The 27,720-nt window shown below is 31.0% G+C and overlaps 3 protein-coding genes and 1 non-coding gene across 5 annotated transcripts; 2 read left to right on the forward strand and 2 right to left on the reverse strand.

The window, feature by feature from the left end:
- Positions 1-7,986: 7,986 nt before the first annotated feature.
- On the forward strand, positions 7,987-10,849 carry LOC105769146 (ras-related protein RABA1c). The gene is made up of 2 exons (XM_012589600.2): positions 7,987-8,436; positions 10,105-10,849. Exons 1-2 carry the CDS (start codon positions 8,216-8,218, stop codon positions 10,538-10,540), a joined length of 657 nt encoding a protein of 218 aa, XP_012445054.1. The 5' UTR covers positions 7,987-8,215; the 3' UTR covers positions 10,541-10,849.
- Positions 10,850-20,507: 9,658 nt separating this feature from the next.
- LOC105769145 (probable WRKY transcription factor 65) lies at positions 20,508-22,127 on the reverse strand. 2 transcript variants are annotated; one of them, XM_012589599.2, is made up of 3 exons: positions 21,798-22,127; positions 21,546-21,689; positions 20,508-21,421 (listed from the first exon to the last, which is right to left on the reverse strand). In XM_012589599.2, the coding sequence occupies exons 1-3, from the start codon at positions 21,947-21,949 to the stop codon at positions 20,887-20,889; spliced, it is 831 nt and encodes a 276-aa protein (XP_012445053.1). In that variant the 5' UTR covers positions 21,950-22,127; the 3' UTR covers positions 20,508-20,886. The 2 variants fall into 2 exon arrangements, with proteins under 2 accessions (XP_012445053.1, XP_012445052.1); XM_012589598.2 differs by having other exon boundaries at positions 21,546-21,692; positions 21,798-22,123.
- Positions 22,128-25,896: 3,769 nt separating this feature from the next.
- TRNAE-UUC (transfer RNA glutamic acid (anticodon UUC)) lies at positions 25,897-25,968 on the forward strand. The gene has a single exon. It is a non-coding gene; the product is annotated as a tRNA-Glu (tRNA).
- Positions 25,969-26,160: 192 nt separating this feature from the next.
- Positions 26,161-27,073, reverse strand: LOC105769147 (uncharacterized). Its single transcript, XM_012589601.2, has 3 exons — positions 26,897-27,073; positions 26,648-26,794; positions 26,161-26,549 (listed from the first exon to the last, which is right to left on the reverse strand). Exons 1-3 carry the CDS (start codon positions 26,972-26,974, stop codon positions 26,268-26,270), a joined length of 507 nt encoding a protein of 168 aa, XP_012445055.1. The 5' UTR covers positions 26,975-27,073; the 3' UTR covers positions 26,161-26,267.
- Positions 27,074-27,720: the final 647 nt, after the last annotated feature.

Here is a 27,720-nt window from a genome sequence, read left to right on the forward strand (position 1 = left end):
TCACCCACCACAAATGCAACCGTGCTATGAGAATTCAAAGAAAGGTAAAATAAGCTTTGATTGTCATGGACTGAAGTAGTTCTTGAAGTATCTGGTGGTTTGCCCATAGTACTTGGCCCAATAGAAGAATGACAGTAGGATACTGAGAAGATTCCAAAACAGGTCGAGTGTCATTAAAGAGTTCATCAATGCTCATACCAACAATAGAGGTACCAGATGAATGAGTTGACCAAATTTACTTGCCATGTTCATCCATCAAAGACAAATCTCCACCTTGGGTGAATTTGAGTGTAGCATTTTCTTTAACCGGTACATTCCAATTTACAGTCCAAACCACCTGGGGACGTTCCTTTAAATTAACTTCACCATTGAGCATATCCACGAACATAATCAACAAGTCACAGTAATCTTTGTAATCTTTGTAAGGGCAATTGCAAAAGAAGCCGAATCCAAATCCATAGTTGCCAAATGTACTATTTTGGGTTGTCACTGGCTATCCTAAAGATTCGGATATCATAAAAGTTACCTCTGCTTTACGAATGACACAACTTAAGACGCCCTTTGAAATTCATGTGTAGAACGGGGATATCCTGTCGGTCAAATATGTTGGCGAACAACTAGGCTTCTTCTATCAGAGCTTCCCAAATCCAAAAAAATATTTGTGCTTTTCTGCTTTGGAACTTAGTTCATCTTTGTCCAATGCTATACATATTGGCCAATCATAGTTTAATTTATTTACATCAATTCCAATAATGCAAAAGTACCTTAGCATGTTGGATTTTGGATTTTGCTGATCAGATGGGAATGTGGTTTTCAATCTTGGGAGCTGCTGCAAGCTTGGGTTTTGCAATTATTTTTCAAGAAAAACTAACACTAGCCAAGAAAATTACCAGAAAAAAATGGTGGAATTTCGGTTGAGCAATTAAGCAAATGCATATTATTCACTAATATATATATTTCTCCTAGAAAACTATAACATTTACATAGAGGAAGGTAAAGTATACTACCGGTCTTCACATTTCCAATAGTCTCCTTCAAAAGTAGCAAAATGCCTGCAAAAAAAGTTTAAAAACTTCATTAACAAACCTCAACAGGATCAGAATTGAAGCTGAACCAAGTTGAATTCCACTTCTTGATTATGGAACAGAAATGAATTCAATCATATGCGATGGGAAAATATAAAGCCATACATTGAAAAAAAATTATATCTCCTACTACGACGTCGGTCCATTACTCTTTTGAGCCTTTCAAGCATATCTTGTTCAGTGAATATTCTACCAGGAGAGCTTAAAAAGGCACTTTTCCGAACCGGGGGAGACCAAATTCCACTCTTCTCATAATCAAAGTTGAATTCAGACACGTCGAGGAATTCTTGAGAAGGCGATCGGAAACAAATTTAGGAACCACTTGAACCTTAACAGGAGATGACTACGACAAATTAGAAGGTGAAGATGAAAAGACTTGAAAGTTTGACATTGATAAACAATACAACTCAGTACAAAATAAACTCCGAAAAGATAACAACAAGATAATGATAATTAAAACAAGCCTGGGATTGGTGAGAAGAAGGAGATAACATTTTTAAAGGGCTAGAATTTGGGGGGAAAGAAGTGGGAACCTAGATAAAGATAGTCCTGGGTGGCATAACTAAAGGGTTTATATTACTGGGGTCTGAATTCAGTGGAACTTGGACTAGTTTTGTAACAGCCCGATTTTGGGTCTAGTCGGAATAGTGGTTTCGGGACCACAAATCCGACAAGGAAAAAAAATGTAATAGCCTGAATTTTCAAAGGTGTCGGAATGGTGATTCGAAATCACTAAATTCGACAAATGAGTAGAAAATATTATTAATTTAGTGAGTATAAGTTAAATGTGAAGTTAGGAAAAATTTTGAAATAGTGAATAGTGCAGTAGAAATAAATATTAAAACAATTAGAATCGAAAATGAGGTATTGAGACCTCAGAGATTTTAAACCGAGCCATAAATATTTATAAAAATATTTATGGAGTGTTAAAAAGTTAGTATTAAAGTTTCGTCAAGAAATTTTAAAGTTCCGATAATTAATTGAACAAAAAGGACTAAATTGTAACAAATGCAAAATTATAGGAAATGATTAAATAGCTTAAATGATAAAAGGAAGAGGGCTTAAAAGGAAAATAGACCCAAGGTCTATTTGGGCTGGACGGAAAAGGCAGAAAATCAGGAGAATTAAGGGCAAAATTGGAATATTGCAAAATTTACTTAATAAAGTTAGGACCAAAGTGGAATTATCTAGATTTCTCTTCATTTTTTCTGCATTCTCATCAGCTAAAACACCATGGAAGGGTTTCTTCAAGCTGATTCTTCATATTTTTACTGCAAGTAAGTTCAATTCTTGATCATTTCTTGAAATTTTTGTATTTTTATGACTTTTACAACTAGGCCCACTTGTTGAATTCATTAGTTTTTGATTTTATGAAAGAAGTTGAAAGTTGATATGAATATGTGCTGGAAGTATATGATGATTTAGCATGAAATTAGAGCTTTAAATTGTTCATATGCTGATTTTATTGAAAGAATTGAATAGAAAGTGAATGTTTGGGACCTAATAGTAAAAGAGTTTGAAGTTAGAGCTATATGTGGAAATTCTGAATTTCAATAGTTGTGAAATAACTTATAATGTCTAGGTAAAGTATTAATTGAGAGAATTAGATCAATTGAGGGGTTAATTGAGAAAGGACTGAATTGTATAAACTGTGAAATTTGGGGCAAAATGGAAATCAACATTTTGCACTAAAACAGTTTTGAACAGCAGCAGTAGTCTAACTTTGAAAAATCACCAAAAATTGTAGAGATTGAATTAGAGAATGAATAAAATATAAAATTAAAGCTTATTGAGTCTAGTTTCTTATAAAAGAAATGGTGTAAGCAATGAAATTGTAAATCATGAGATATAATGGATTTTGTGAGACAAGGTCAGAATGAATTCGGGTTCCCCTGTTCTGACTTTGGAAAATATTAAAAATTGTACAAAAACTATTATGAGTTATAATTTATATGGTTAGAATCCTTAATGAGTCTATTTTTAGAAGAAATAAACGGAAACATCATCCGAATTCTGTACAGTGAGATAATTAATTTTTAGTGAAGAGTGGTCGGAACTGTCAGACAGCGAAACAGGGGAAACTTTAAAGAATAAACTGTACTATTTTGCTAAACCAAAAATTCTGAAAATTTTATGGTAAGAAGATATGTGAATCTAGTTCCGGGGAAAATTTATGAATCTTAATTTGGAGCTCTGTAGCTCCGGATAAAAATAATTTAGTGACTCTAACTCGGATAAACAGTTTTGAATATACATGTGAGTGAATAGTGAAATTATAGTTAATGTTGTTTAAGTGTATTATACACATTAAGGATGTGGAATGGAGAGGAGGAGGAGGAAAATTGGGAAATGTATGAATGGTTTGTGTATAATTGGTCATATGCTTGATTATAATTGATAAACGATAAAATAGAAATGATGCTTATATTTGTGCATTATTGGACATGGTTTAAGCTCATGTGTGAAAATAAAGTTTCATAGTATGTGTGAATAATATAATTGGTATATGATTGGGCATGAAGGAATGTCATGAATGGTTTATGAATTAACATCTGTTGGTAAATGTGGCACATTAATAAATGTTGTGCTCATCCATGCTTATAATGCTTATGTTATATGTGTATTTGGCTAACATATTTGGTATACATGCTTAGGCTTTGGCCAAGTAGTGGCTGAATTATGTCACGTTAAATTTATAAGTTATGCATTGAAATGTGATTATTGAATAGAAATTGAAATGGTTTGAATTGAATTATTGAATTAAATTGGAGTATTGAAATTGGTGATTGATATGGATTTTATTGGAATTGAAACTGAGAAAGTGGAAATTGATATGTGAGACCGATCTCGAATCAATTACGGAATCTTGAATATTGTTATGTATAACGCATTGAACTGTGAAAATGCTGAAATAATGAATTACTTGCAATCTTGTGAAACCGATTGAAATAAGAAATTATAATTGATCTTGAACTAAGATGGAAATTTATCTTTGAAAGTGAATTAAATACCCTATTAACTAGTCGGGCTAGTCGGATATAGTTGGCATGCCATAGGATATGGAAGAGTGCACGGGTATTTGCTTACCATCGATTAGGCACTTATGTGCCGACTCATCATTATCATTCGATTCGGCACTTTGTGTGTCGAATCATCTTATTCTTATCATATCGACTTCGCACTTTGTGTGTCGAATCATCGTTATCATATCGTTATCGATTCGCACTTTGTGTGTCGAATCGTTATCATATCACATATTCAGCACTTTGTGTGTTGAATCTCATTCGCTACCACATCGATTCTTGTATCTTTGGTGTGTTTGGTTGGAATCTGTATCCGTCGAGTCCGAGTCAAGTTAATAGGGCAAATGAAATAAAGTTCTTGATAAAACTAAATCAATGATAAGACATATGTGAAAAGTGAAATTTGAAATAAAGAAATAAGAATGATTGTTATATATAATTAGTTGATAATATTAAAAGATTGAATTGTTTATTAGTAGTGATAATTGTAATGAAAAGTATGTGTGTGATTTAATGTCGATAATGATAAATTTTATGAAATAGATTTGATAATATAAAATGATGTAAAATGAGAAGTGAAAATGAAATAAATTGAAATAGTGAAATAATACTTGAATTTAATTGAATACAAGGTACCGAAAAATATATTTATGGATTTAATGTATGAAGTGAGTATTTAAAGACTCTAACGTAAATTGATTATAAAAAATAAAAACGAATTGACAATGGAAATTGATGATGGATAAATTATTAAAATGGAATGGGAAATTGAAATGAATGGTATAGTCAATAAACATTGAATTAAATGGTAATTACGTATTAGTGTTAAACTTAGTGGCATTGAATTGTACGTGAATTAAATTGGAAAATTGCTAGTGATATGATTCAAATTGTAAGCATGAGAAATTGCAAATTGAATGAAATGGAAATGAAACATTGACTTGCATGAGTATGTATCGGGTCTCATAGGCCATATTTATTAAGATTATAATATTTTGAGGATATATTGTGAAAAGTTATAAAAGCATGTTAATAATTTTGAAGTTTTTAATTTAGATGAAATTTTATAACTCGGTTAAATACATTTACAAGTGTATGTGTTCTGGTAATGCCTCGTACTCTATTCCGGTGTTGGATATGGGTAAGGGGTGTTACAAGTTTTGGCTAAGTTTTGGCTAAGCAATATTGTGAGGCATGAAAAGCTTACAATGAATATCTGCGATTTTGTTTGGTATGTATGGATGAAGGGTTATGTTCTTTGAGTAGACCCTTCTTGTGTTGTTCATTGGAAGTCCATCGTTGCTGAAGCAAAGATGGTTTCGAGAATGTGATTTGAAACATGAAAGATGGGAGTGTAGTACAATCTGCTATATCCAAGTTCCCATATGATATTAAGGTTCAAATCATCCTGTAAATGGAGTTGAATTTTCTTGTAAGAAATCTGCTGACAAACATCATCAAGATACGGAACATGGGACAACAATTTTTGACTTTTGGAACTGAATTATTTCTGCCCATATCATGCTACCAGTGACGACATGGGAAGATTCTATTGTTGCAAAAGCTAAAGTCGAATTTAAAAATCAAAAAGCTGCATTCAATAATTTCCATTTTTATCGTCTTCTGAGCTTGTAGAGCTCTTAGTTTACGTTATACCAGAAACAACATATTTCTAGTGCAGGTTACAGTTTGAAAGTAGGAAGCAGTAGGGCCAGCCATTTGCCCTTTTCCATGGCTTTGGACATGTTCGTAGGTGGCAATAATTTCAACTCATTGGATGCTGAGTAACTTTTCAAGTATGCCTCAATGGTTTTAACTCAGTGGGGAGCAAAGAACACTGTCCTTAGTAACATTTTCAGCTTCGACTTTGGAGACCCATTTTTTCCCACTTTTTTTCACTCAACAAACCATTTCTCTTGAAACGAAACTCCCGTCTAAAAGTAATTTATCAGCCAATAATCAGATTAAACGAATTTGAATCAAACCCTTCAAATTTTGCTTTTCTTTTTTTCTGTATGGCTATTAAGTCCGTCCATAGTTGCATCCAAAAGAACATCATGGGGCCAGTTATGAATCAAAATTACACTGCAGGGAAAAGGGTTATAACAATATTTATAAGTTGGGAGCTGTGGCCAGCTATCTGTCACGAAACTAATAATTAACTAGGGACCAATTCCAGAAATTTAGGTGACCGTATTGAAGAAAACGTTGGACTGAGTCTCGATTAAAACCAGTAGTTCGACATTTGGCGTCTACTTTATGTCAAATCATCACTGTAGGACAGAACTTTTTACTAGCGTAAATTAAGTTGATCCAAAATCATTAGCCTAGGCTTTATAACCGAACTGATTGCTATTTAAGCTGGTTCAGGCCCAAGTAAAGCTCCTGATTGGCAAAGTGGAAAGAGCCTGAGTTTAGGGATGAATATGGGCCATGAACTGGGTCGAAACTCTAGTTTATAAAACATGGCCTAGCCTACCCAGTCCACCAGGATAAATATAAATCTTAAATTTAACTTATTTATTTAGGTTAAGATATGCTTCATGTCTTTATATATAGATTTTATAATTTTAAAATTTTTATCTTTTACTTTTGAATTCAAAAATTTAAGTTAAATTGTTAATAACATTGTTAATGTTTTTCTATTAAATTTATTAGTGTGACATTTTGAAATAAAATAATTAATAATCATGTAATAAAACAATTACTTTATAATAGACTTGAATTTAATATATAAATTTTAACAGTATTAATAACTGAGCTTTTATTTTAAATCTAAAAATTAAGATAACAAAATCTCTTAAAATAAAAATAGGACTAAATTCCAAATGTATGAAGAATAGAAGGACTAAAAGCATCTTTTAACCTTTTATTTATTATATTATTTAATTGAATTAAAATGTGGCTACAACTATTAATATAGTTTTGGACAAACAATGAGAAAAAAAAGGTAAGGTCATTACCTAAAAGAAAAATAAAACATGATTAGTTGATAGTGCTGGTAATCATAAAAGCTCACGTTTGAGCTAATCGCATTAACCTTCCAACATTACCTGTCAGTTTCTCCTCCAATTACACCACTCGTTTTTACTTTTTTGGTACAGCTGGTATTTAAAATTTAATAACTGAATTACTTAAAATAGAAAAAATAGTTTTGGCTAATTAAATATGGTTAGCCATCAACCCCGTTTATACACAAACCAAAACACAACAAACATCTCACCATCAGCATTGAAGTCACTTGAACTTGAAGCTCCCACTTTCTACTTTCTCTCTGCATAATAAAACGACCAAAAACTGCAACAATTCCTGTCCTGTAATTACCTAGTACCTACCATCTTTATTCCAACTCTAACATTCCTCCAAACTCCAGACCACTACTCCTTTTTAACCGCTAAAAACACCCGTAATATTTTTTTTATATAAAATATAAAAAAAATACATACGCATCCAAGACATTATAATTTTCTTTTTCCATCTTTATAATTTCAACAAAAACATACTTAATTTATTTTTATATATTTATAATTTTGCTACATAAAATTATATCCTAATATAGTTTATATATATATATATATATTTCTTTTTGATACTTGTGATTTTATTATCCAAGTAAGCATAATTCTGTTACTGAAAACATACATTTGTACATCTTATCATATGTTAATTTCACTCTACAACTTTACTATAAAACTATATAAATTAATTCCCAAATCAATGCATAACTGTTCCTTCCATACCCAATTAATAGGTTATATTTATATATTAATATTGCAAAATTATTGATAAATTAAATTTATATTAACATTTAACATGTAAAAGTAAAGAATAAAAGCCAAGATAATCTGTCTCCAACTCTAAAAAAAAGTACCAAATCCCACTTCCTCTAATTTTCACTCTCGAGTCCCTCTTCTCAGAGACAGCAGTCTTTTACATTGGAAAATATTTAAAAAGAAATTTACGTTTTTTTCTTTTTCTTTTTTTGTAGTGAGAGATCTTAAAGTTGAAACGAAACCCTCTTTTGCACGCTCTTTCTCTCTCTCATATTCATCACTCGAAGCAAAAGTAAAAGGGAAAGTAAAAGGAGGGTTTTGAGGAGGGTGAAAGATGGCTGGTTACAGGGCAGAGGATGACTACGACTTCCTTTTCAAGGTGGTGCTGATCGGTGATTCGGGAGTTGGCAAGTCTAACCTTCTCTCAAGGTTCACCAGGAACGAGTTTAGCCTCGAGTCTAAGTCCACTATTGGCGTTGAGTTCGCTACTCGTAGCTTGAATGTTGATGGTAAGGTCATCAAGGCTCAGATTTGGGACACTGCTGGTCAAGAAAGGTCTCACTTTTCCTATTTCCTTGTCTTCCTTTCTTGTTTTTTATTTTTTTATTATTATCTTGGACCTGGGTATGTTACTTCTCTGCTTGTTTGCGAAGAAAGGTGAGCAAACATATAAAGGGAATTGTGTCCCTTTGGCTGCTTGGGGAAAGAAAGCAACTCTGGTTCTGCAAGAGTTCGATTTGATCTGAATTGGGGTTCTCCGAATTTCTCCTTTTTATCTGTGTATTAGAAATAGAAAGGGTCTTGCTCTTGCATATCTAGATCTGTGAGCAACATGTGCTTAAATGGTGTTGTGGTTGCTTGTTTTTTTTACAAATCTATTATTTAGATTTAGTTTGTTTTCTCACTACTAATATGCTTGGGTTGCGAATAGATCAAACATAGATTTGAAGTCAGGATCAGCAGGTCTAAAGTTTCTTCATCTTGTAATCTCGTTGCATGAGTTGTTTGTATTCCTTTGTAGTTGTTATTAATGGCTTTGACAATGAGCAAGACGCGAAGTGGTCACGGTTTGCAATAATATGCTTGTTTCCTGCTATAAACCATGATTTCAATTTCATTGTAGAGTGACAATTGCACTATGATAATCCAGTTTACTCAGTCGAAGTACTGTAATAAGTTGGGTGTAGAATTACCTGCCTACTTGCTAATTTTTCTCATATGTAGTCATTGCTTACCTGTATCGAGAAATTGTGAATCTAGTTTACCATCCAATCTTGTTTGATACTCAGGTTGTGACAGGGAATTGTAGGTAGTTTGTGGTAAATTGGTAATGGAAGAAATGATTTGAACTAGTAAACAGATGTTAGTTTGTTAGAGAGACCTTTTTAGTCATTGTCTGGTATCATTGTTCAGGATTTTAAGAGGGAAATATTAGTGCTTAAGTAAATAGTTTTTTCTTTTACTCTTCTGTGCTGGAAAAGTGGGTACTTACTGTTTCATATGGTTTCTTTTTTTGCACTGCGGAATTGCTACTATTTATCACTTGAATATAAGGGGCTTGTAGCTTGTTTTATTTGAGTAACATTGTAGTTGAACACCTAAATATTATAATTTGGGTGGATATGCTTTGCTGAACAACATCGATTTGTCAATTGTTTTGTTGATTTTTATCTTACGAATATGAAATGTTTTCAATACAAAAAGTCCCTTGGATCCTACAGCTAGAGCATGCTCCTCATTGTCGGTATATCTTGTTCTATTATGGTATAAGGCTACTAAGTTGTCATATGTTTTGTAATGTGATTCATTCATTTTGGATATGAAAATGCAAGTTATTGACATCATCCTTGGATTAGCAGGAAGAAAGGGGAAGGAGGATGCGATAATAAACCCAGAGGAACAATAAAACCATCGATTTAGCAACATTTTGGGCTGTGATATGTAATGTCTCTATATAGTTTTTGGATTCAGATAAAGATTGAAGGAATTGCTTCTACATCATTGATGAGCTGCACTACCTTAGTTTTAGAATCATGGTCAACAGATGCATGATTGACCCTTGGTTTCGGGGGATGATGGGTATAGAGTGTAATTAGGGTTGATGAGGTTGCTAAGTGGCTGGATAGTTCTCGTTTAAAACCTGCTTCTTTTGTGCTCGAAAGATCTGACTTTCTTGTGGAAGTTTTTGTTTTGTTTTCTGAACTCGTCTTCACACACTGTCAGGTACCGTGCCATCACAAGTGCCTATTACCGAGGAGCTGTTGGTGCGCTACTTGTGTATGATGTGACCCGACACTCCACGTTTGAAAATGTGGAGAGGTGGTTAAGAGAGTTGAGGGATCACACGGATCCCAACATCGTGGTCATGCTCATAGGCAACAAATCAGATCTCCGACACCTTGTGGCTGTCCCAACTGAGGATGCAAAATCCTTTGCGGAGAAAGAATCCCTCTACTTCATGGAAACTTCAGCCCTGGAAGCAACAAACGTGGAAAACGCATTCGCAGAAGTGCTGACACAGATCTATCACATAGTAAGCAAGAAGGCAATAGAGACAAGTGATGAAGGGGCTGCTTCAGCTGTTCCATCCAAGGGGGAGAAAATTGATGTCAGTAAAGACGTGTCTGCAATGAAGAAAGGGGGTTGCTGCTCGAGCTAAGGGATGAAGAAGATGTTAAAACCTGCAGTCTCTGATTGTTTTAAGGGATGCAGGCATGGATGGGGATTTCATTGTAAACCTTGGGTTCTGTAAAATTTTTCTCAAAAAGGTACCCTATAGTAGGATATGGGTGGACTGGAGATTGATTTAATTTACATAAAAAAAAAATTCATAATGGCTGTTAATTTGAGTAGACAAGAGGCATGTGAGGAACAGGGTTTTACATTATTTGTGATCTGGTTGGTGAAATTTGAAAACACCCCCACGTGTTTTTAATTTTATTAAATTCTTATTATTATGATTTATTAATTCATGGCTTGGAAAAAGCTAATAGGATTGGATTTAATGAATTTCTTGGGTTATTAATAAAAGTTTGGCCCAATAATCTTCTTTTAGCCCAATTGTCAAACTGAAGGAAAAAAAACCACCATGAATCAAAATAAATGAAGCCAAATTTATAAATTAAAATTAGGTTAATGTGTAATTTTATCATAGAATTATATTTATATTTTGTTTTTTTATACCTTCCATTATACATTTAAATTAAAGGTAAATTTACCCTCTATATTGAGTTTTGCCATTGACTGAATTTTGAAACTAAAGTTTAATTTTATTAAATTTTATAATTTAAGTTAAATTTAATAAAAATATTTTATTTAAATTAATTAACATAATATAAAATATTAATAAAATTTTTATTTATAAAAATAAAGTAAAATATTATTTTTTATGTTTTTAAAAATTTTCAAGTCCTCCTTAAATGAAAAATATTTATAGTGATTTTATAAATTAACTATTAAAATCAAGTCTTTGAAATGGTATTTTTCCATTAAATTTTATTTAAAAAAATAAAAGTTGGTGGAAAATAATTAAAATTCAAAATTGTGGCTAATTTCAATCACATAAAAGTTGAGTGGTAAATTTATCTATATTTTTAAAGTATAATGACTAACATCAACCAAAATAAAATATAATAACAAATTTCAATATCCGTGACAAATTTAGAGTGTAACTCACTAAAATTATTGCTTACATGAAAATCTTAAATTTTTATTAGATAAATTTTTCGAAAATAATCATCATAACATAAAATAATTGAATACTAATATAATATTTCACTTTACATTTAGTTTTATTAAAATAGAAGTCAAATAAGCCATTAATCATATCAATTAAAATGTAAAAAGAGTATATGAATGTTGGTTATTGTTTGCTAATCCATACAACTATAGCTAAAAAGAAGATCTTGAGGTTCCATGTTTTAACATCCGTCATGAACTTTTTTCTGGGCTGCTGGAATGTTGGGCTCTTTTAAAGGTGTCAGTTCGGCCCGTCTTATTACAAACCTAAATGTAAAGAAACATAAATATCAGAGAAACTCAGTTTTTTTCCTTCTCTTCTTCTATGCTTATTGTGAATTTAAGGGTTGGAAATTGGCATTAATTCAATTACATGTTCGCTCAGATTGAAATTTTCTAGGGAAAAAAAAGGAGTATGGAGATGGGAATGGGATGGTTAGATTAGGATGTTGAGGCTTCGATTTTGATGCGGCTATCTCTGTTTCTTTACTGGTCACAACGCAGAAAGCTTCTCCCCAGATTGTTCATTGAGAATTACTACAAAAGCTACTTGGTAGAATTGCAAGAACATAAAGAAGGGAAATTTTGGTAATCCATGATTAAAATTTATCAATGCACTCTTTTAGTTTCTTTCTTTGCTAATTTAATTGTTTTATGTGACTTATTGCAAGAACAATGATGCTTAGTTGTGGACATGTAGCTAAGTATACTTTGATTTTCGTTTTCTTATCCTACGCTCCTCCTCCTTGGAGATCAAATGTACCATTCATGTTCTAAATTGCTTTCTCGAAATTTGTTTTTTCTCCTATTATGATGAGAAGTGGATCTGTATCATTCTGCATCATATCTCCCTTGCATGAATGTAATATGTTTCTATTTATAGTTTGCTTTCAACTTTTGATTGCATTTGTTCTCTTTATAGTTAATTCATTTAATTATCATCTAATTCTGTTTTTTAATCCGGAATCCAACTCATATTCGGTCCAAAATTGACTATTTCGCCACTAAAAGAATTCGTCCTTTTAAAAAAATTTCATTCTCAAAATTAATTTATCCATAAAGAGGTGGGATATTGCTTGCATTATTTCTTTGGGTTCTTAAGTTCAAAGATGTGATTAACTGAATGGAATGGAATGGAATGGTATGCGATGGATCATAACAGTATTTCTACCATATAGAAATATGAAATATGTTATGAATTCTTACATGTCCAACTTGTTCTAAAATTTTATATGGCCTGATGCACTTTGAGCCCTTTCGACTAAAATGGAGCACTTTTTTCCATGACAGGCTTTCAGAAATATTCTCTCTTATTGCAAACTCAATTTCATTTCACTTAGTTCGGTTCAGTAAAAGAGTACAACATCTACGACTATATAATGTGTCGTTTGGAGCCATTGGAATGTTCGATTGAAATTTGTTATTTTAGGTAAATTCAACTAATGACAAATAATGTTCCCATTTGCTCTCAAATTTAAAATTACAAACTTGCAACATATATTCAAGAACCTAAATAACTTGCTTTAATTAGTCATTTGTTTGAGGATGAAATGTTATACAAAAATTCAATTTTATTTCAAGCGATTCATGCAACTGGTTCTAAAATCTAAAGGTAAAATGAGAGCCCATGAACTGTCACGAAATGGGCTGACTTCGTTAGTCGATTCACTATTATCCAAATAGCATCCTTTGTCTTTGAGGACATTGATAATTCAATGCGAAATCCATGGTTACTTGATCCCATTTCCTCTCGGGACTTTTTATTTTCCATGTATAAGTTATGTACCTAATGTAACAACTTTCAATTCATTACCATGAACGTAAATTTTCAACACATCAAAGTGCATGTGTAACACCCCTAACCCGAATCTGTCACCGGAACAGGGTTACGGAGCATTATCGGAGTTTACAAATTAATTATTAGACATTTCATTTCATCTAGCATTCATATTAGAAAACAATCAAAATCATACATATTATCCCTTAAACGAACCCTCGAGGCTCAAATTTACGCATTAGAAACAAATAAGGACTAAGTCGAAAACTCAAGAAAGATTTCGAAAATATTTAAAATTTTCAACACTGCAAGGGTCACACGGTTTGGAGACATGCTCGTGTTTTAGGTCGTGTGGGCATTCGAAATAGGGACACACGGCCGTGTCTCAGCCCGTGTCCATGCCCGTGTGAGTATACTGACTTGGGTCACACGGCCAAGTCACACGCTTGTGTGCTAGACCGTCTGAGCTTTTTGTTTTGTGCAAATTTAAGATACAGGGGACACACAGCCGTGCCACCTGGCCGTGTGTCAAACACGGTTGAGACACACACCTGTGTCTCTACTCGTGTAGACGAAAATAGGTCATTTACAAGCCATATTTCTCACCCAATTCTTTGTCAATCTACAATCAACATTACACACATCAACAAGCCATAATTAGACATCCAAAACAAACCAAAATAAGTGGCTAAAGTCAACAAATTACATATAGGCCATCATTAAACAAAATACATATACATGCAATTATAACCAAAATCAAAACATTCGAAAGTACCAATAGAACCAATGGATAGTGTGATACAACTCCAACAAGCTTCCAACCCAATCGAGCTTCTGATAATCTGAAAAGTAAAGGAAAACAAATACATAAGCAATGAATGCTTAGTAAGCTTGTATAAACTTTAATCATAATACTTCTTTTCAAATATGAAATTTATACATATCAAGAATAATCCAATATTGATACTGCAATACTCATGAAGTTATATTTAACAACTCACTAAGCAAATAAATCTACAGCATCACTTATACATATTATTCCTAGCATAGTACGATTTTAAACAACTTTAACTCTTCCTAAAGTTCTTTATTTTCATTTGCGTTTCTTTACTTTTCACACTCATTCCATATGCATAACACACTAGTCATAAGAATATCATTCAACCATAGCTACAAGCTAGTGCATTTTAACATAGACCTTTTTTCGAATTAATCACATGATAACTCATTTCATAAGAAATTGCATAACTTAAACCTTACCACTCTTTCATGAGCACAAGCATTTTTTCTTTTGAGCACTTACCATTTCAATGCATCATGTAATTAAACATATTACCATTCAACCAGAAATTTGGCACTTGCCTAAGCGTCAAACAATAACACTTGTTAGCGTACTTGAATATATTTCATATAAATTCAACATCAATAATCTTATAATCTCAACATGTCACACTTGAATTTATTACTCGTCTTAACTTACATAATTTTTATGTATCAACATATCAAGATATTGATATATATATACATTTCATGATACATATCATCTTTTACTGTTTCTTCATATACATATATCATCCAAGACAACTCCTAATAACTTACCATTCGAAGAACGACTTATGGATATGAATACATTGTTTTCAGAAGCCTAAAGGCTTAACAGAAGCTCATGAGAGCTAAACGGAAACCCATAAGGGTTGAACGGAAGCTTGTAAGAGCTGAACGGAAACCTATAAGGGTTAAATTGAAGCTCAAAAGAGCTGAACAGAAACCCATAAGGGTTAAACTGAAGCTCAAAAGAGCTGAACAGAAACCCATAAGGGTTAAACTAAAGCTCAAAAGAGCTGAACGGAAACTCATTAGGGTTGAACGGAAACTCATATGAGTTAACAGAAGCTCGTGAGAGTTAAACGGAAAGTAAACACGAATGTTCGCAACAAATGCTAAACCTCGGTTTACTTGAGTAATTTGCCGTCAATTTATCCTTTGCATTTACCGTCAATTCATTCTTTGCATTTACTGTCAATTCATCCTTTGCCACAGAACGATTGTACTCAATCCGTCGTTCCACTCGTTTTGAGCATTCAATTCAAAATTCATAATTTTAACAATATTTTACTTTCATCAGTAGATATAAATAAATACATAATACCATTCATCAATTTAATATACAAACATTAAATTTTAACCTTACAAACTTACCTGAATTGAATTGTAATAATTGCGGAGTTTAGGGACTATTCTGCTATTTTTCCTTTTCATGAGTATCTACGAATCTTGATCTAAAATATAAAATTACTCATTCATTAGCATATATTTAAGCTCTAATTTATTTTACAATTGATACCCTTCAATTTTTGAATTTACACAATTACCTAGCTTTTAAAACTTTTACAATTTAGTCCCAATTAGTTAATCTATCAAATCAACTAATTTTTCTCAATTAATAATTTATTCAAATATTCTAGGATATCATACAACTCTTAATAAAACATAAATTTAATACCAAACCCTAATGTTTTAACTATTTTCACAAACCGATACTAACATTAATATTTAACAAAATCACTTTATAATATCATCATACAACAAAATTAAAGCTCTAAACCCACTTGATATTAATAATTTCTTTCAATATATTAATTTAGACAATATAACAATTCATTTCATGCAATTTGATCATTTTGACATTTTACAAAATTGCCTCTAAAATTTTACTTTTATTCAATTTAGTCCCCGAGCTTAAAACATGCAAATTAGCCATTTTAATGTAAACACATACTAGCTGAATATTGATATATATTTTCCTCCTCCTCCTCTCCATTAGAAATCCTTAATGTATATATATTTGTTAGAATCTTTAGCTTTTAGTATTTAACATGCTTATATGTTCATATCAAAGTCATCCACTTGAGTCATAGTCACTAAATTATTTATATCTTGAGCTAAAGAATTCTAAATTAAGATCCGCTTAATTTTTTTTGAAACTAGGCTCAAATATCTTTCTACCATAAAAATTTTAGAACTTATAATTTAACCAATAAGTACAGTAAAATCTTCAAATTTATCTCTGCTCATTGTTTGACACTTTGACCTTTCTTTACTAAAATTTAATTATCTCTTAGTACAAGGTTTGGATGTTGTTTCTGTTTGTTTCTCTTGAAAATAGATTTATTAAGAATTTAAACATATAAATTTAAACCCCTAATTAATTTTTTTACAAATTTTGATGATTTTCCAAAGTCGAACAGGGGAACCCAAAATCAAACTAACCTTGTATCACAAAAATTCATATATCTCATAATATGAAATTCTTTTGCGTAGAAAGTTTCTTCTATGTAAAACTAGACTCAATAGGATTTAATTTAATACTTTAATTAACCTCTAATTCAACTTCTACAATTTTGGTGAATTTTCAAAATCAGACTACTGCTGCTATCCAAAACTGTTTTAGTGTAGAATGTTGATAACTAAGTTTATAACACTCTCCTTTCCATTCTCTACAATATTTCTCATCACTTCCTCTTATTTCCTTTCACTAACATATCAAGAACATATAACCTTATATAAGAAAACTTTACTTTAACATCATTTTCATGCTTTTTCAATAATATCAAACTTAAAAATATATTGAAATATTGATGTTCTTACCTTGTCCTATTGATTTCAATCTTTAACTTGATTTTCTCTCTCCTTCAACTTCCATTTTCTTGAATCCAAGGTCATTTTCTTGTTCTCCGTAGTCTCCTTATCATTTTTCTCTCTTGGTGATTATGAAAATTTCTTGAAATTCTTGGTGAAAATGGTAGTTTTTTAGTGAAATGACCAAATTGTAGAGAAAAGAAATTTTCTTTCTTTCTTTCTTTTCTCTTCTCACGTTGGTAGCATGGATCTTCATCTTTCTTTCCTTATGTGCTAAATAAAATAATAATAAAATATAATTAAAATCAAATCAAAATATTAATAAACTAATATTTATTTAATTAATCTAAAATATCACTAACATCATCATTACTCTTCAAAATTATCTTCCTTGCTAAATGACCATTTTGCCCTTGTGATTCTTCAAAATTCCTCCATTAACTCATCACTTATTTTGGTAAAATTGTGATTTAACCCTAATACTTTTTCCACTTATTCAATTTGGTACTAATTTATCCATTTTCTTAGTTTCTAGATCATTCCACCCTTAAAATATTTTCACTATTGTTCCTTCAACTTTTTCATATTTATACTTTAACCCTTTAAATTTTGAGTATTTACTTTTGGGCCATAAAACTTTTCTCACTTTTGCGATTTAGTCCTTTCTTGAATTAATATATCATAATATATTTCCCAATGTTGGCATAAGTAAAAATTTCCCTTTTGTCATTTTATTTCTTTATTTTATTATATCAAGGATAATATCTTACTTTCTTACTATAGTAATTTTGAGTATTACAAATGAGTTTTACATGCATGGTCATTCACTTACTTAGGATTTAGACAAGAGACACAACAAACATCATAAGTAAGTAAATCCATAAATAAATCTATGATTAATTCAACTTAAGACCTACATGATGTAATATCAATCCTGTCAATCACATCTTTGTCTCTATTTTTACGAGTCATTTACTTAATATCCAAAACAAGTTCTCTATTCATTTGGACTTATAGACAACATAATAATCCCTATTTATTTGAATCATTTGCTCGATTTGATTTTGCAAAATATGAGCAATTTAGATTATCTACTAATAAAAGTTGTTTATTGTATTATAATTCATTATTATAATGCAAATTATTATTAATTAAACTTTAGGTAATCAGTAAGTTTATATTTACTTATTTATTCTGTTTTCATGTAAAAACTATGGGGAACAAACATGCAAAGATTTATCAATCAAAATAATGTTAATGTCCTTTTAGAATTTAGGAATGATAATGCTAATTTTAACTGAATTTGTAATGCTTAATTGATGTTTATGTTATTTACGTATGTTTATAATTTTTCTAATTTTTTTATTTATCCTTTTTTAGTTTTTTATTTGTTTTTTTTAAAATTCATCCAGTTGAAATTAGTTAAATAAAAATTGATGATTTTAGTTTAATTATCAATTTGATTCTGAAAAAATGAGTGTGCTCTTCATAAATATTTTATTTTAAACTTTTTTATATATCTTAAAAGATGTTAAATATACATATTTGAATGTGTTGTATGCCAAACATTTAAAAAAGGGTTACATAGTCTCATTAGGGACAAATATGGATGAATGTATTTATAGTATTTTGGAAAAACAAAAGTTTTTAAGTGTGTTTATAAAGTTATTTAGTAATTGGATTTAAGTATAATTAGTTGTGATATGTTTCAAAAATTTACAACCTTCAATCCTTATTAGAGGGAGGGTGAGAGTTAAGATAATTATGCTGACTAATTACAATCAATTATACTCAATCCAATTACCATAAGACTTTTAAATATAGCTATACATGATTTAAGTCGAAAAAATTTATTTTTATGCAATAATAATAGTATTTCAATTTTAAGATTTATATTTTATTTTACAAATCTCTAAAACTTGACAAGAGATAAGTTTTATACATTTTAAGCTACTAAATATTCAACAAATTATATAGTATTTATTATTAATTATTTATACTTGGAAAATGAACAACCAATGATATATGTTTAATGTGAGAAAATGATCGAAAAATATAAAAATTTAAAGAGTAATAGAATAAAATTACATATAATATTTATTTTTCTTATTAATTTTATTATTAATCGTATTGACCAACACTCTCTTGAATTAATATAATACATATAATATTTATTTTTGTATATATCACAAATGATTATTTGATTTTGAGTTTTGTTACTTGATTAGAAATTTTTTGTTGCAAGTATTATGTTTTTTATAAAAATAAAATTATGTAGTTGTTTATACTTGTATGGCATAAAAATTACAACTTAATTATATATATAATTAATTTTTTTATAATTACAAGATGATGTAAGTTTAATAATAAATGATATTCTACCGTATCCTAAATCACTTTTAAAATGATTAAAATCCTTCTTTCCAAAAGTTAAAATTTTGAGTTGGCCTCGTAAACATTAACCAAAAATTATTTATTTATGCGTTCCATCAAATGAGGCTTCCCTATGATTTAATAGTTGATTTTATGCAAAGTGAGGATGAACAAGACAGGCCAAAAGTACTTGAAAAGAAAGAAAGAAAAAAGCATCTGCAATTTGGTTTGAAATACATATGCTACAAAAATTAATTAATGGGTAACCCTGAAATGCTATCTAATCTAAGCTGGCATTTGTCGTAATTTATGTGCAATAATGGAATGGATAAGAATTATATAATTAAAAAATAAATTCTCTATTTATCATCGTTTGATCATTGATGACGTTCCATATGTTGAGTTGCAAATCAAGGTTTAATTGCTCCTCAAATACTTTTTGCATTATTATTTGATATAAAAATTGACTGAATTGCAATTCAAACGTTTGATTCTTTAATAAAATATCAACTTGGGCCCCCCTGACAGGAATTATAATAATGCATAAATTTTGGCTTACTACCTTATCTAAAATATTATATATAACTTGAGGTTTGAATAAATGATATTCTTCTGGTTTATTGTAATTAAGTTTCCAGCTCATAGCAATAGCATCACCTAAATGTCAAAGTTTTTCATTTGATTTGACTTTATGGTATGGCCGCCCAATCATTTGAACTTCCATTCAATCAAAAATATATCACAATCTTTTTATTAGCTACGGTATTGATTTAAGGAGTGAGATTTAAATCAGAAAACTTCTTCTTATGCTACATATGCAATAGTTTGTTCTGATTATATTTTTCTCAAAGCTAAAGTCTTCATTTAAAAAAAAAAAGAGAATATTAGATCGTGCTAAATTTACATATTTATTTATATGATAATTCACAATAAATATTATTTAAGTTTCCAAAAATATTACTGCAATAATCAATTTATATTGTATATAGTTTAGGTTTTTACTAATTGGATGAAGGCATGAAAAGAAAGACGTGAAGAAGAAACATAAAGTCTAAAATGAGCAACTGCCATCATTCTCGCATAGAAAAAGAAATGCTGCTTTGAGCTCAGTAAAAATTGTTTCTATTCAATTAAGTCCCTCAAGAGTGAAGCTTAAACGGACGTGCGGCAATGGCAAATTTTGGTAAGCCCACAACAAGATAACGACAGAATTTGGAATTCGGAATTTTTATTCATTTACTACACCGAAACCAATGGCAAATTAAATTGTGAAAAGAAAATTAATATATATCCGATGAAATTCGCAAAGGGATAATGCAATGTAAGGGGGGGTATCTTTTTTTTTTTTTTAAATTATAAAGTTTTTTTCTCAGTTTTAAATTTCCTATCTAGTGTGCCACACGATAAATGATACGCACCGCAGGGACGTTGAAACCGAGGACGACTCCACCAATTACGAACTGCTCATAAGACACGTGTCAGCAGATCCCAACCTGTGGTCCCACATTCCGTTGATGCCTAAACACAAAGGAGCACTCAGGCAACTCGCCCAGATCGGCGAATAACGACTCGTCCTCTTCCTTCATCGGGAAGACCATCGCCACGTCGGCATCGCAGTCATCCCTTTCTGTAAACAGGGGGCTCTCCAGAACCGTCGACGACGTCGTTTCCATCTCCCCAAACCAAGCAAATTCATCCCCTGTTGTAAGAATCGAGTCCTCCGTCAAATCAGCGAACCTCTCTTCGGTCCCTGATTCCTGTTCCGTGTCGGCCTGCGACGTAGATGGCTCGTTCTGTACAGCTGTTACAGTTGCTGTTGATGCCTCCGCTGCAGCCGCTGCCTTCGCCGCCGCAGCAGCTTGCTTAGCGGCGGCGGTATTGTGTCTAGAAGCGGGCCAGGGGTGATTGTGTTCGCAGGAGTACGTGATCACTAACATTTTAGGGTCCACATGACTCCTCTCGACTTGTTTCCTTGCCGGACATCCCTTCGAGCTACTACACCGATAATAACCTCTGCCGGCAGTAAGATGAAAACAGAAACCATAATCAGCGGTTGGTGATTGTGGAACCGTAGACTTGGAAATTCACGCATCGATGCAGAGAAAACGTTAGTTAACAGTCAGTTTATTCAGTTTACCTGGGATAAGGAGAGCCTTTGATGGGTTTTTGGCCGTACTTTCGCCAAGCCCAAGAATCGGATGGTGGAGCACTCTCACCTTTAAAGCGGGAACCTTCAACATCCTTGATAGGCACTGACACAACTCTTTTCTGTATGGATCTCCTACTGTAATAAAACCCCATTACGTCAAAATTACAAAAAAAAAAAAACCATTAAAACATGCAAACAACGAACTTTAACAGAAAATTATTTAAAAAAAAAAAAAGTTACCCTTTTTTAGGAGAGAGTTTGATGCTGTTGAAAGTGGTAGAAGGAGGAGACTCAGCGCCGGTTTCTGATGAAACGTTGTCGTTATCTTCTAACTCTTGCTCAGTAACATAAGGGTTACTAGCTTTGTTGAAACTAGGATCACCAGCGTCCATGATTACTGATTAGAGCTTGATGATCAACAGCGTTTAAAGGTGAGAAACAACCAAATCAAAGAAGAGAGAGAAAGGGGTTGTTAGGCGAAGAAGAAGAAGAAGAAACAGGAAGGGTGGCTCTTTTAAAAATGGGGGGAGCGGCAAGTTGACAGATTGGGGTTTGGCATTAGTTTATAGAGGACGTGCAAGCAAATTGTGATGTAAATCCTATAACTTTGATAAAATAATTTTAATTTATTGTTTTTCATTTTTTTTTAAATTGTACCATATATTTATTACAACTGATTAAAGTTTTCCCAGTATCCGTCGCCTTTTGTTTATATATTGGATATGTACCATGTAACCACTCTGGCTGCCTGCTTTTGTTTAGGCTGACAGTGGCTTGGATCGTCGTTACTTTTGAAGTAAATTTATATTCTAATTCGATTAGTTTTAAGATATTATAGTTTGTTTATATTAAATCTAAATATTACTTTAACCAAATCAAAATTAGATGTCAGTATTTCAATGAATTATATGTTTCTTTGTTTTTGGTTTTTTTAGGGCATAGGAATTGTTAATTTTGGAACCGTCTCTTGTCCAAGTCTTCAACCATTTATGGGTGCTTCAATACACCAAATTGAAAGAAACTCATCAATTAAAATGATTATTTATATAATTATAAGTATTTATACCCAAATCCAACTATGAACTAGAAATTAAGGTTTTGGCTACTATATATATGGTATATTCATTGTTTGTAAATGTATATCAATTAGAGAAGAAAAAGAAAAAGAAAGTTATGTAGGCATGGCTTATGTGGATTGAGTAGGACAGCAACTGAAGTTTTGAGGATGAAAATTTTTTTTCTTTTGCCTTTCTTAATCAAAACTTGAAGGAGAAAAAGTGAAATAAATTGGGTTATTTGGCATCCATTAATCGTGGTAGGAATATAAAAAACAAGAATGTGTTGGATTTTGGGGCTCCTAAAAAGACCACCTATATATCTTTTCCAAATCAAACCCACAAAAAGGCACAAAAAAAGAAAAAGCTTTGATTCAGTTTCACTTTCACATGGTGTTTTCGTAACAATTGAGGAGATCAATAGTTATCCATTTGCTTAGTTAATTAGTATTTGTCGAATAAATCTATAAACAAATCCATATTGACGGAGACTTTATCAACCTTGGGCTTGTCTCACTTCTCTTCATCAACCCCTTATTAACACCGTTGTTGATTATTCTTAAATAAATGAAGAGATTCCCCCAGCTGAGCTCTCACTACATACAAGTCAATACCTTGGGTGGGTTATTACTTAATTTACTACATATTTTCTTTGTTTTGAGGCACCCAATCACCTCCTTTCAAAAGATTTCAATTTTATAACATATATTATGGGTTCATTATCGAAAAATTTATATACATGTTAGCTTTTTAAGGCTAATGGAAATCTACACAATCGTATAACTCTAAATTTTATTTACAAAGATTTAATCGTCGGTGTTTTGTTTGATTATGAGGAGGATATAGTCACATAAATTGTACTCTTACGGCATAAAAATAGAACAAACAATAATATCTTGAAATCAGTTTAAAGAAAAATAATCAAATAGTTCTGTCTTTGTTTGGGGAATTTTGAACATATATGATAGGGTTAATTTAATAATAAATGTTATCATTGTGATATATACTTAATTTTACTCCTCTCATATACCTAATGTATATATGCAAATCGAAATAAGTATGTACATGTATGAATGTTAAAATACCATTATCACCCATTTCTACAAATATAGATTGCATTTATAATTACTTTAATTATTTTTATTTTTTGGTTTACCATCAAATTCTTAATTATAAAATATCTTAAATGTAAAAATAATAATTTCAAAATATATGTGGTTATGGTGTTGATTGAGTTTTAATTCAATTTACAATTTTACTATTATAACAATTAAAAGATTTGAGTTCGAATATATTGTTAAATTCCATTTTAAGGATTTCTTAAATGAATAGTTTAGGAATTACATTAAAAATCACAATAAAATAAAACAAATATTTACCAAATTCATTCCAACTGTTTTTTTTAGTTTTAAAAGGTTTATTATCGGTACCTAATTAAGATTGACAATTTTTTTAATATGACGTGTTATTTTTTCGTCAATGTGGTATTTGTATTTGACAAATGTTATACATTTTGGTACTTAGAAGTAATAGTGTTTAATTTGGGTTTTAGAATTAATTTGATGAAAGTATGTTGAGTGATATTTTGTTTTATCATTCTATTACAAACTTCAAATTTTGAAAATTGATGATATTTTGGACTAGTTCGGTAATTAAAAGAAGGCATAATGATTTTTTGGACCTCCAACTTTATAAAAAAAAGTCATTTCAGCCCTCTAGTTAATTTTTTACCACTTTTAGCCCTTGAACTTGCGTTTTTTCAAATCACCCCAAATTAATGAAAAAGTTAACATTTGTTAACTTTACTAACGGGACATACACCTCGATTGCTATGTAGATGACACATAAGCATTTAAATAAATTTTTTAAATTTAAAAAATAATTTTAATGATTTTTAATTTTTAAAAATAGTTTTTATAATTTTTTGAAATTTTAAAATATAAAAATTAATTAAATGCTGATGTGGCAATCCACGTGTATGCAACGATTGCAAAGTTAAAAGAACGTTGAATTTTCCATTTATTTTGGGTGATTTTACAAAAAACACAAGTTTAAAAGCTAAAATGAATAAAAATTAAATGGAAGACTAAAATAAAATTTTATAAAATTAGAGGGTGAAATAAGTTATTATCCCTTAAAAAGTAAAAAAAACTTAATCCTTCTAGACTTCATTTATGCGTGAAGCAATGTAACTACTACTATTATTTTATTCATTGAAATATTAAAGTCTTTAAATGTATTATTTGAATTTCTTTATATTTATATATCATAAGCATTGAATGACTCTAATTAATTATTCACATTTTAAAAATCTTCCGATGTCTGACTTCCCGCACCAACGGCATCACCCATGCCACCCCCTAGACCCCAATAAATAAAATTAACTTCCTCATGCATATAATTCTATTCATATGGATTCATTTAATGAACAGAAACTTCCTCATGCCTTCATCGGAACTCCCCCAAATCAGGAAAAAGCCCCTATTTTGCTTTATATTTCATGAAATCATTAATGGGATCTAAACATTCAATGGAATGTAATTCACATGTAACACGGGATACAAAAAATGAACCCAAACAAAGCCATCCAACCTTGCTTATTTGCTTCCAGATCACAATATATTTTCCCATTCCCAGACTCTTTCAAACTTATAGTTGATATAACTACGTACCCCATAACCATTTAAGAAATTTATTTATTTCTTACATATTTTGAATTAATGGGAATTTTTAAAAATATATATAATTTCGTCGTCATCGTCTTCTTAATCATATCAATCCATATATAAATAATGGATAGTCAAGATTGTTACAAAACATCTAATGTAGACTTTTTACTTAACATATAAGTTGTTTATGAGATTAAAAAAAATGGGACCAATTCTTGATTGCCTAATGGATTTTTCTTTACTTTCCATGTCATGTCCAGAATCCAGATTGCTTTTGAGGAATTTTCTGGGAAAGGGTCTGGAATTTGAGTACCGAGGGGGTTGAATTAATGTTCCTTGGATAAAAAAAAGGTTGAATTATTTTTACTGACTCCCACCTAAACTAGCAGATGTCGAATATTTTAATGGGTCGGAAGTTGCCCAAGTCCAAATATCAATTCAGCCCATTTATTGCCAATAATTACATTGATTTCTTTTTCTAGGCTTTAGGATTCAAGCAGTTCTGCATGGTGAGAAAAAACTGAATGGTTCATTTCATTTTCATTATTTTTGCCGACAAAAAGGGATTTTCTATTTCTTCATAAAATTTAATAAACAATAACTCCCAAACATCAGTCCATTGTCGTCCAGTGGTTAGGATACTTGGCTTTCACCCAAGAGACCCGGGTTCAATTCCCGGCAATGGAAATTTAACAATTTTTTTCCTCTTTACCCTGCATTTTACCATTTTACTGCTGTACGAATGTTTTAGAATGTTTTATATTTTTTTACCTGTTTACCCTGCTTGAATGTTTCCATTTTACTGTTTTTTCTAAAAATCTTTTTTACCTGTTTACCCCCGTATGAATCGTACTTTTTGCTCAATGAACATTCACTTAGTTATCTTAAACTGTATGAATCATACTTCTTGCTTAATTAACATTTTTACTACACACCATATCTATATGGAGATGCATACAGGTCTAGATATCTTACATTTTGCTTAATTAACATTTGGAAACCTGGCGAAAATCTTTAATATGTTCATCTCCTTGCTTTTCAATGGCCATAAGAATAGCTTGCGTAACATCATTGATATCAGTAGTTTTCTGGTCTTGAGCTACAGCAATGGCTTCCATGGCAAAGAAATGGCTGCAATTAACTCTAGCTCGAACAACATTAAGACCCAGTTCTTCAAACGCCTCTAGAATTGAGATCAATTTGTCCCTCCCTTTGTTGCAACTCACTTTGACTACAAACTCTTCTCCAACCTTCTCCACCTTCACTTCCTGCTAAGATCCCATGAATCATATACTTAAATTATAAAATGAAAAAAGAAACTGCTAATATCTATATAACTATAATAGACACGGGGTAAGTAGATCACCTTTGAGACTTGTATATGTTTCAATAGAGTGAAGTATTGGTTTCTGATAGTCATCAGATTTTGGTACTCTCTGTGTATTTCTTCCAGCTTGACTTTGAGCTTGTGACATTGGAGAAGAACATTTAGGACTATGGAACTCCTTTTAACCTTTAAAAACCAAAACAAAAGAAAAATGTTTTAAGTTTTTTTCTGGATAAAGAAATAAAAAGGATCTCAAAATAATAAAGAGTATATGTATATTTGCATTACAGATTTGGTGTTGGAGAGAGTTGGAAGAAACTGAAGCTTTCTGCGAGAAGCTGTTCTCCTTTGCAGCTTAGTTACCATTCTGAACTCTTTGGATGTATAAAATGTAAAGTAGTAGGATTTGAGTGTAGTAGCTTAGCTATTTATAGGATGGGAAAAGGGATGAGCACTTGAGAGAGAAGGGTATGTCTTGGGATCCATAAGTACGCCTTTGCTTGTCTCATATGGAAATTCTAATAGGACTAATCAGGAAAAAAAAATATTAAAGCCTTGGTGGTGAATGAGTTCATAATGTTGATGCCTTTTAAGGTTTTAAATGTTTAATGTGAACTTTTCTCTAAATATTAAAGTCTTAACCTTTTAAAATGATAAAAATGATTTAATTGTTTAAAATTTATAAATAAATAGACTATTCAAATGGTGAATTTATAATTTTATTATTATGAAAATATATAATTTAATTTCGTTTAAAAAATTCTTAATTTTGTCGCTGGTTATAATTGAATTAATTTTATAAAATTAAGCTTTTAAATTAATTTTATCATTCAATTTAACAATAATGCTTCAATAAGTTTAGTTAATGTGACATTAGTTATGGAATATTGAATGGAATGATTATCAGCTCATGTGACATCTTAAAAAAAGTAAGTGGTTATGGCAAATTAAATAATAACAGTAATATTAAATCAAAGGGTATACAAGGGTACACTTTGATTAGTTTAAAACCAAGAATAAAACAAATGAGGAAATGCCAAGACATGAAACCTCAAGACAAAATATCATTAGTATAATAGATTAAAGAAAAGGAAAAAAGGGGGGGGGGGGGT

This window comes from Gossypium raimondii, chromosome 5 (genome assembly GCF_025698545.1).
Source record: "Gossypium raimondii isolate GPD5lz chromosome 5, ASM2569854v1, whole genome shotgun sequence".
Taxonomy (NCBI): domain Eukaryota; kingdom Viridiplantae; phylum Streptophyta; class Magnoliopsida; order Malvales; family Malvaceae; genus Gossypium; species Gossypium raimondii.